Here is an 11190-nt window from a genome sequence, read left to right on the forward strand (position 1 = left end):
AATTACCTCATCGGCGTGAAACGCCAGGGTGAGGTGTACCTCGCTAGTGACGTCATGTCACCAAGGTATTCACCCCTCCCCTGTCCACCGCGCTCTTGAGCGTGACGTCCCCTCCGCATGGGTCACTGCCGATATCGTTCCAGTGGCAATCCTTATTTGGGCAAAGCTACGCCCAGTGACTGGCGGCTCATTAACATAATGTGTCCGTTAAAGCCGTCGCGGGTTTATTGCGATGGGTTCAGCACCTACTATATATCGCATGTCACATTAACATAATTTAATCATACTCTAATTTTTTTATTTACGGAGCAGCTCATTGTGGGAGGAGCGTGTCTCGTACCCCGGATGTGACGTCATGTCACCTGCTGCCGCGTGACGTCACGAGGTAACAGGAAGCTATCGCTTCCTGCACTGAAATCCGAGGTGAGAAATTCTCATTGCGATTGTGGTTGTTGTGGTGGTGGTTGTGGTTGTTGTTGTTTACCAACGTAGAGCCTCCCTCTCTCTCTCAGGGATGTCAGTTGAGTAGCAGCGAGCATGGGAATCGATGTCCAGGTTGGAACTTTACAACGCGGGGCCTAGCCACGTGGGGCCTTGCCTCCCCTCACCTGATTGCATTCACTTTAATTATCTCGCTTAAGTTTAATTTGTCTTCACCCGGCTAGCCACTTTGTAACTTTGTTTTATTGTAAATATTCGCGCAGTTTTAATTTTCTTTTGTTACCAGGCCAAGCCCGCTTGAGCTGCTATACCGCTCTAGTTTTCAGAAACGACCTGCCCACAACAACAACACAAGGTGAGGCTTTCGATTTAAAGCTTTCGTGACTGCAGGGATTCATCTTCATGGTTCTTTCGGTAAAGTCACCACGTAGAATGGAAACAAAGTAATGCAAATAAAAATGAAACGTAATAAAATAAATTCTCATGACGTTTCGGCCACAACACAAGTAGCCTTCGTCAGGTGAAGGAACAGAACTGTTGGGACGACAGCGCTTCAATGAACGCTGCTAAGATTCATAGCGTCTTTTAAGCTAGGTGGGAGAAGTGAAGCGCCTTGACAAAGGAGTTTGCATATCAAACAGGGTAATTTAGCATTGAAATAGCTGAGGGATTAGCTTGTGACTGGTCACAGAAATAGCTATGTTAAAGTCAAAGTTTGCATATCAACAGAGGCATTTAGTATATGGACGCTAAAGGGCTGCAACTACCCAACTATCATAATAAATGTACTCAATATATTCTTTAATAAGCTGAGCTATTAACACAAAGCAACTGGGTATACACTACACTATATAATGAATACCATATAGTAAACCAATAAAAAACTAAAATATAAACTATCTCAATGTTATCAATAAACTCTATATACTCTCCAATCAGCTCAGCCACCAACAATAAGTTGTTATATATCACAATGCCATATGGCGAAAAAATGGGTGGAATCTTACCCTCAACTTTAGCACCACGGATAGCTACGAGCCCCGTTCAGACGGACGAGTCCATCCATGCTCTGAACGGAGGAGGGGGGAGAGAAACAGCCACGATGCGCTGTTATACTCCATGTTATAAACCAAACCATTAACCGTGGTGTGCCAGCGAAAGAGCTGTGGTCTGAAGGTCACCGTAAAATACAATTAAGAACCGAAATGGTTTAAAACATCTTTCCAATGGTTACTAAGCCAGAATCCATCTTCTCTGTTGAAATTATCTCTGTGCTTGTGTATGTGGATGGCCTCATGAACGAATCTCTCATGGTAGCTGGTTGGCTTGCAAAGAACCTCCGTCTTGGAGAAGTCAATGTCATGTGAGCCCACTGAATTATTACAGTGATCTGCCACGGCAGAGGAGTTCGTCCTACCGTGTTTCAAGTCTGCTTTATGTTCGCGGATGCGGTCCGAGATATGTCGTTTGGTTTCTCCAATGTAGCTGCTACCACAGAGGCACTTTAGTTTGTAAACACCCGGGTACTGTATGTCTGGAACAGCATCTTTTACAGATGGAACCAGATCACGGATTTTATGTACTGTGTTGAATCGAACCTGGATCTTGTGTTTATTCAGGATTTTGGAGATCTTTTTAGTAATCTCCTGCAATGTAGGGTAAGGTGATGGTTTTGAGTGGCTCCTCAAGAGGATCCTTCTTAATGACTGGAGTGATGGCTTTGCGGATTGTGTAGTTGGAGTAACCATTAGCCCTGAGAGCCTGGTGTACGTGCTTGAGTTTACTGGCAATGTGCTCCTGGTTGGAAATGCATTGGGCTCTATGGTATAGAGTCTTGATGAGGGAGTTCTTCTGGGATGGATGGTGGTGGGAATCCGGTTTCAAGTAAGCATCTGTATGGGTAGCTTTCCTGTAGACAGAGTGGCTCATTGAACCATCAGGTCTCCTTTTAATTAAGACATCCAAAATGGTAGCTTGCCATCTTTTTCGACCTCCATGGTAAATCTGATGGCTGGGTGTATGGAATTGATGTGGTCGCGGAATTGGTCTAGAGCAGGCTGGCCATGTGGCCAGATGACAAAAGTGTCATCCACGTACCTCTTCCATAAGGTCGGGCGTAGAGTGGCAGTCTGGATGGCGCCAGCTTCACATTTTTCCATGAATACGTTGGCTACAACCGGAGACAGGGGGGAGCCCATTGGGGTGCCCTCAGTCTGTTTGTAGAAAGTTCCATTCCAGGTGAAGTATGTGTTGGTTAAGCAATGTCTCACCAGGGGGGTACATCAGTATGCAGTCCTTGATGAACCAAGTCTTCAATGATTGCGATGGTGTCAGGTACCGGAACTTTGGTGAACAAGGACACCACATCAAAACTGACAAGCAGGTCGTCTGGGGACAGGGAAATGCCTTTGATTGTCGATACCAGGTGAGTAGAATTTAGTACCGCAGAGGTGGTTTTTCCATTGAAAGGTCGCAGTATATCAGCAAGAAAACGTGCCAGTTTATAGGTGGGGGAGTTGATAGTAGAGACGATGGGACGAAGGGTGTATCTACTTTGTGTATCTTTGGAAGGCCATATAATCTTGGTGGTCTGGCAGCAGAGGGTTTCAACGAGAACTGTTTGGTCTGATCAATTAATGCTGTTGAATCAGAGATGATTTTGTTCGTTTTGGTAACCAGGCTGTTGGTGGGATCTCTTTTTATTTTTGTATAGCTGCCATCGTTGAGTAGTTCTTGAATTTTGTTGTTATATTCTGTTTTGTCCATGATGACAGTGACATTGCCCTTGTCGGCTGAGAGGATGACAATATCATCTCTCTTTTTTAATTGAGATTATTCAAAGCGTTCATCTTTGCTGATGTTGCTTGGTGGCATCTTAGCGTTTTTGAGGGTTGCAGCGATTTCAGATCTTGCTACGTCTGCAGAGATGTGACTCAAGCCCTTGAGTGCAACGTCGACATGGGCAATGATATCATTAACTGGGATGTGTCTCGGTGTGACAGCAAAGTTTAGACCTTTAGCTAAAACGGATTTCAGGCCATCAGAAATGGAACTGTTACTGCGATTAATATGACTTTGTTAACGTCTATCTTTTCGGTGTGTGGATCCGATTTTTTGTTGGAGAGGTGATTGAATTTGGAAATCAAATTTTCCCTATATTTTGTCGACAGTGGCAGCTGAAGAGGCAGTCATATTGTCTACATGTTCCCAATCCGATGTAGACATTGTTGCTGTCAATGTTAGGTGTGATTTGTTGAGTGTCTTGTCTAACTGATCAAGTTCGGTGCGTGTAAGTCTGATTTTTTCTGAGATAAGAGCGAAGCTAGTTCTAGCTGGAATTCGTTTTGCATTGACAGAAGTTGCAGCAGCAGAGGTTAGTGTAAATGCGGTTGGTATTACCTTAGAGTCGCGGCATCTCTTCAGAAAGGTGAGAGACTCGATTAGTTGAGCTTTGTTGTCCCGGAGTTTGTTGAATGATCTTAAGGTTGTGTGGAATCCCTCCCCGTAGAGGCGGTTAAATTTCGATTTAAAGCTTTCGTGACTGCAAGGATTTATCTTCTTTGGTTCTTTCGGTAAAGTCACGTAGAATGAGAATAAAAGAATAAAATAAAATAAGACAATAAAATTCTCACGACGTTTCGGCCACAATACAAGTAGCCTTCTTCAGGTGAAGGAACAAAACTGTCGGGACGACAGAGCTTCATTGAACGCTGCTAATATTCGTAGCGTCTTTTTAAGCTGGTTGAGATAAGTGAGGCACCTTGACCAAGGGGTTTACATATCAAACAGGAGAATTTATCATTGAAACAGCTGAGGGATTAGCTTGTGACTGGTCAAAGAAATAGCTATGTTAAAGTCAAAGCCTACACATCCACAGAGGCACCTAGTACAAATCAAACAGGAGAATTTAGCATTGAAAAAGCTGAGGGATTAGCTTGTGACTGTTAAAGTCTACGCAACAAAAGGATTAACTCCGTTTATATTGCACACACACAGTGACCCATCTCCCTCTCCCTACACACAACAAATGACGGACTTTTGTCATCTGGCCACATGACCAGCCTGCTCTAGACCAATTCCTCGACCACATCAATTCCATACACCCAGCCATCAGATTTACCATGGAGGTCGAAAAAGATGGCAAGCTACCCTTTTTGGATGTCTTAATTAAAAGGAGACCTGATGGTTCAATGAGCCACTCTGTCTACAGGAAAGCTACCCATACAGATGCTTACTTGAAACCGGATTCCCACCACCACCCATCCCAGAAGAACTCCCTCATCAAGACTCTAAACCATAGAGCCCAATGCATTTCCTACCAGAAACACATTGCCAGTGAACTCAAGCACGTACACCAGGCTCTCAGGGCTAATGGTTACTCCGACTACACAATCAGCAAAGCCGTCACTCCAGTCATGAAGAAGGATCCTCTTGAGGAGCCACTCAAAACCTTCACCTTACCCTACATTGCAGGGGTCACTAAAAAGATCTCCAAAATCCTGAATAAACACAAGATCCAGGTCTGATTCAACACAGTACATAAAATCCGTGATCTGGTTCCATCTGTAAAAGATGCTGTTCCAGACATACAGTACCCGGGTGTTTACAAACTGAAGTGCCTCTGTGGTAGCAGCTACATTGGAGAAACCAAACGACATATCTCGGACCGCATCCGCGAACATAAAGCAGACTTGAAACACGGTAGGACGAACTCCTCTGCCCTGGCAAATCACTGTTATAATTCAGTGGGCTCAGATGACATTGACTTCTCCAAGACGGAGGTTCTTTGCAAGCCAACCGGCTACCATGAGAGACTCGTTCATGAGGCCATCCACATATACAAGCAAAGAGACAATTTCAACCGAGAAGATGGATTCTGGCTTAGTAACCATTGGAAAGATGTTTTAAACCATTTCGGCTCTTAATTAATTGTATTTTACGGTGACCTTCAGACCGCAGCTCTTTCGCTGGCACACCACGGTTAATGGTATGGTTTATAACATGGAGTATAACAGCGCATCGTGGCTGTTTCTCTCCCCCCTCCTCCGTTCCGAGCATGGATGGACTCGTCCGTCTAAACGGGGCTCGTCGCTGTCCGTGGTGCTGACGTTGAGGGGAAGAAACCGCCACCCAATTTTTCGCCATATGGCATTGTGATATATAACGACTTATTGTTGGTGGCTCAGCTGATTGGAGAGTATATAGAGTTTATTGATAACATTGAGGTAGTTTATATTTTAGTTTTTTATTGGTTTACTATATAGTATTCATTATATAGTGTAGTGTATACCCAGTTGATTTGTGTTAATAGCTCAGCTTATTGAAGAATATATTGAGTACATTTATTATATTGATGTAATTTAGACTTAGTTTTTTTTCATATTGGTTTCCTGTATGATAGTTGGGTAGTTGCAGCCCTTTAGCATCCATATACTTCATGCCTCTGTTGATATGTAAACTTTGACTTTAACATAGCTGTTTCTGTGACCAGTCACAAGCTAATCCCTCAGCTATTTCAAGGCGCTTCACTTCTCTCACCTAGCTTAAAAGATGCACCGAATCTTAGCAGCGTTCATTGAAGCGCTGTTGTCCCGACAGTTCTGTTCCTTCACGTGAAGAAGGCTACTTGTGTTGTGGCCGAAACCTCATGAGAATTTTATTTTATTTTATTATGTTTTATTTTTATTACTTTGTTTCCATTATATGTGACTTTACCGAAAGAACCAAGAAGAAGGTGAGGCTTGTCAACAGCGTGGTGGTGTTCACTCTAGACGCGTGGCGGTGTTCACTCTAGACGCGTGGCGGTGTTCACTCTAGACGCGTGGCGGTGTTCACTCTAGACGCGTGGCAGTGTTCACTCTAGACACGTGGCGGTGTTCACTCTAGACGCATGGCGGTGTTCACTCGACGTGTGGCGGTGTTCACTCTAGACGTGTGGCGGTGTTCACTCTAGACGTGTGGCGGTGTTCACTCTAGACGTGTGGCGGTGTTCATTCTCTACATGTAGAGGGGAAACCGGGGGATCGGGAAGGAAATCCACACGAGGAGAGAGAGAGACATGCAGCCTCGACTGTGTTGATTGATCCTCAATTAACTACTTGGTGGAGTGAGTAAGCATTAATACTGAGCAGGTGAAGGTGGCCAGGCGTGGGTGTGGACACACCACCACCTGTGAACCATGCCAGTGTGTGACAGTGGTGGAGCTAGTGGGGGTGGGGGGGCATTCATGTTCTTGGCTCTTTCAGTGGAGTCGCGTTGGGGGGAAGCAATAAAATAACAGAATATATGTTTGTTGTTTTGTTGTTTCCCTTCGGCGTGGCTTTGCCGAGGGAGCTAAGAATTTGAATGCACATTACAATTCCTTATAGGGGAAACACATACTAATTTACGGATTACTAACATAGCATATAATCACTAACACACATTACAACTAATTACTAATCTACAACTCATTACTAATCATAACCATTGACTGATTACTAATCGATTATATAATTACAATACCCCCCCCCTCCGCCTCTAATCACTGCACCTGATATGAGTTAAATGATGACGTCACCCTGCTGCTCTATATAAAACCGGGAGCAAGCGAGGGCTTTACCATTCTGGCGAATTGCCCGATGCTGGATGTATTTACCAGCAAAACGTCGTACTCAAACTGTAAATGTTGTGGATTCACTCTTCAACACACCGGTGGGCTAAAGTAGTGAATTATTTGTCTTTTGTCAACGTGACACTTTTTGCTGATTGGCCATGTCGGGTGGTGGAGGGTTATGACACATTTATAAATAACGCGATCTAACCCGAAAACCTTTATTATGAATATTGGTCGCGAAAGCCTACGTGTTAAACTGTGCCATAACAGCCCGTGTGATGAATTTGGGACACTTTTCCACTATATCATGAATATATTAATAAGTATAGACGTGTAAGTCACCGGTTACTGTGTATATATGCTTTCCTCTGTGCATCGATACTGACGTGTAGATGGTGTGGATATTATTTTTTCTGTCTGCAGCTGATGCTTCCTCTGATGCTTCCTCTGCAGAATTGGTCTGATGAAGCAAAGGCGCTCGGCGCAGCTCAGTACTACAAGGCAACATTGCGACCGGTGTGCATACAGCACGGATCGTACTGGAAATTTGACACGGCACAAGAGAACTCACACAGGAGAGAAACCCTTCAAGTGCAATGTGTGTGGGAAGGCGTTTGCACATTCATCTGCCCTTGTAACACACCAGAGAACACACACGGGAGAGAAACCCTTCAAGTGCAGTGTTTGTGGGAAAGCATTTTTACAGTCATCTGCTCTTGTAATACACCAGAGAACACACACGGGAGATAAACCCTTCAGGTGCACTCTGTGCAGGAAGGCGTTTGCACAGTCACCACATCTTAAAGTACACCAGAAAACACACAAGTATCAGAAGATCCACAAGGAGTGGAGTCTGAAATCGGCTTGTGAAAGTCAAAGTGCCGCCATGAGCCCATCCCTCATGAAACAAGAACCGGAAGAAAATCCCAGCTTGGACACTATTAAAGGTATTGAGGTGAAATGTGAAGGAGTGATGGTGAAGAGCGAAGAAGTGAAGGTAAAATGTGAAGATGAAGATTCAACTCCAAAATGGAACCTTCACATCGATGGAGGCAACATGAAGCAGGAGGAGAATTCTAACTGTGAGGCAGAGCGAGGCAACTTCCAGCAGTTGGTGGAAATGTTGGTGGACTTACTCCGAGACAATACAGAGTCAAGTGGATACCCGGTAGATGTGTAAACCAGAGACGATGTCGCTACAATAGATGCACCTTTGTGTCTTATCACTTGCTCTAGAAGTGTCTTATCACTCGCTCTAGAAGTGTCTTATCACTCACTCTAGAAGTGTTTTATCACTCGCTCTAGAAGTGTCTGATCGCTCACTCTAAGTATCTTATTACTCACTCTAGAAGTGTCGTATCACTCTAGAAGTGTCTTATCACTCTAGAAGTGTCTTATCACTCACTCTAGAAGTGTCTTATCACTCACTCTAGAAGTGTCTTATCACTCACTCTAGAAGTGTCTTATCACTCACTCTAGAAGTGTCTTATCACTCACTCTAGAAGTGTCTTATCACTCACTCTAGAAGTGTCTTATCACTCACTCTAGAAGTGTCTTATCACTCACTCTCGAAGTGTCTTATCACTCACTCTAGAAGTGTCTTATCACTCACTCTAGAAGTGTCTTATCACTCACTCTAGAAGTGTCTTATCACTCACTCTAGAAGTGTCTTATCACTCACTCTAGAAGTGTCTTATCACTGACTCTAGAAGTGTCTTATCACTCACTCTAGAAGTGTCTTATCACTCACTCTAGAAGTGTCTTATCACTCACTCTAGAAGTGTCTTATCACTCACTCTAGAAGTGTCTTATCTCTCACTCTAGAAGTGTCTTATCACTCTAGAAGTGTCTTATCACTCACTCTAGAAGTGTCTTATCTCTCACTCTAGAAGTGTCTTATCACTCACTCTAGAAGTGTCTTATCACTCACTCTAGAAGTGTCTTATCACTCACTCTAGAAGTGTCTTATCACTCACTCTAGAAGTGTCTTATCACTCACTTTAGAAGTGTCTTAGCACTCACTTTAGAAGTGTCTTATCACTCACTCGAGAAGTGTCTTATCACTCTAGAAGTGTCTTATCACTCACTCTAGAAGTGTCTTATCACTCACTCTAGAAGTGTCTTATCACTCTAGAAGTGTCTTATCACTCACTCTAGAAGTGTCTTATCACTCTAGAAGTGTCTTATCACTCACTCTAGAAGTGTCTTAGCACTCACTTTAGAAGTGTCTTATCACTCACTCTAGAAGTGTCTTATCACTCACTCTAGAAGTGTCTTATCACTCACTCTAGAAGTGTCTTATCACTAACTCTAGAAGTGTCTTATCACTCACTCTAGAAGTGTCTTATCACTCACTCTAGAAGTGTCTTATCACTCACTCTAGAAGTGTGTTAGCACTCACTTTAGAAGTGTCTTATCACTCACTCTAGAAGTGTCTTATCACTCACTCTAGAAGTGTCTTATCACTCACTCTAGAAGTGTCTTATCACTCACTCTAGAAGTTTCTTATCACTCACTCTAGAAGTGTCTTATCACTAACTCTAGAAGTGTCTTATCAATCACTCTAGAAGTGTCTTATCACTCACTCTAGAAGTGTCTTATCACTCACTCTAGAAGTGTCTTATCACTCACTCTAGAAGTGTCTTATCACTCACTCTAGAAGTGTCTTATCACTCACTCTAGAAGTGTCTTATCACTCACTCTAGAAGTGTCTTATCACTCACTCTCGAAGTGTCTTATCACTCACTCTAGAAGTGTCTTATCACTCACTCTAGAAGTGTCTTATCACTCACTCTAGAAGTGTCTTATCACTCACTCTAGAAGTGTCTTATCACTCACTCTAGAAGTGTCTTATCACTCACTCTAGAAGTGTCTTATCACTCACTCTAGAAGTGTCTTATCACTCACTCTAGAAGTGTCTTAGCACTCACTTTAGAAGTGTGTTATCACTCACTCTAGAAGTGTCTTATCACTCACTCTAGAAGTGTCTTATCACTCACTCTAGAAGTGTCTTATCACTCACTCTAGAAGTGTCTTATCACTCACTCTAGAAGTGTCTTATCACTCTAGAAGTGTCTTATCACTCACTCTAGAAGTGTCTTAGCACTCACTTTAGAAGTGTCTTATCACTCACTCTAGAAGTGTCTTATCACTCACTCTAGAAGTGTCTTATCACTCACTCTAGAAGTGTCTTATCACTCACTCTAGAAGTGTCTTATCACTAACTCTAGAAGTGTCTTATCACTCACTCTAGAAGTGTCTTATCACTCACTCTAGAAGTGTCTTATCACTCACTCTAGAAGTGTCTTAGCACTCACTTTAGAAGTGTCTTATCACTCACTCTAGAAGTGTCTTATCACTCACTCTAGAAGTGTCTTATCACTCACTCTAGAAGTGTCTTATCACTCACTCTAGAAGTGTCTTATCACTCACTCTAGAAGTGTCTTATCACTAACTCTAGAAGTGTCTTATCACTCACTCTAGAAGTGTCTTATCACTCACTCTAGAAGTGTCTTATCACTCACTCTAGAAGTGTCTTATCACTCACTCTAGAAGTGTCTTATCACTCACTCTAGAAGTGTCTTATCACTCACTCTAGAAGTGTCTTATCACTCACTCTAGAAGTGTCTTATCACTCACTCTAGAAGTGTCTTATCACTCACTCTAGAAATGTCTTATCACTCACTCTAGAAGTGTCTTATCACTCACTCTAGAAGTGTCTTATCACTCACTCTAGAAGTGTCTTAGCACTCACTTTAGAAGTGTGTTATCACTCACTCTAGAAGTGTCTTATCACTCACTCTAGAAGTGTCTTATCACTCACTCTAGAAGTGTCTTATCACTCACTCTAGAAGTGTCTTATCACTCACTCTAGAAGTGTCTTATCACTCTAGAAGTGTCTTATCACTCACTCTAGAAGTGTCTTAGCACTCACTTTAGAAGTGTCTTATCACTCACTCTAGAAGTGTCTTATCACTCACTCTAGAAGTGTCTTATCACTCACTCTAGAAGTGTCTTATCACTCACTCTAGAAGTGTCTTATCACTAACTCTAGAAGTGTCTTATCACTCACTCTAGAAGTGTCTTATCACTCACTCTAGAAGTGTCTTATCACTCACTCTAGAAGTGTCTTAGCACTCACTTTAGAAGTGTCT

General features: G+C 42.9%; 1 protein-coding gene across 2 annotated transcripts; it reads left to right on the top strand.

Moving 5' to 3' along the window:
• The first annotated feature begins 357 nt into the window (after positions 1 to 357).
• On the top strand, positions 358 to 10602 carry LOC142908909 (uncharacterized). 2 transcript variants are annotated; one of them, XM_076059565.1, is made up of 4 exons: positions 358 to 423; positions 728 to 796; positions 2776 to 2866; positions 7490 to 10602. In XM_076059565.1, the coding sequence occupies exons 3-4, from the start codon at positions 2844 to 2846 to the stop codon at positions 8214 to 8216; spliced, it is 750 nt and encodes a 249-aa protein (XP_075915680.1). In that variant the 5' UTR covers positions 358 to 423; positions 728 to 796; positions 2776 to 2843; the 3' UTR covers positions 8217 to 10602. The 2 variants fall into 2 exon arrangements, 1 of the variants encoding a protein (XP_075915680.1); XR_012932027.1 differs by lacking the exon at positions 2776 to 2866.
• The last annotated feature ends 588 nt before the right edge of the window (positions 10603 to 11190 follow it).

Source organism: Petromyzon marinus, unplaced genomic scaffold (assembly GCF_048934315.1).
Source record: "Petromyzon marinus isolate PM22_M1 ecotype Great Lakes invasive population unplaced genomic scaffold, UKy_Petmar_22M1.pri1.0 PM_G_Scaffold_11, whole genome shotgun sequence".
Classification (NCBI taxonomy): domain Eukaryota; kingdom Metazoa; phylum Chordata; class Hyperoartia; order Petromyzontiformes; family Petromyzontidae; genus Petromyzon; species Petromyzon marinus.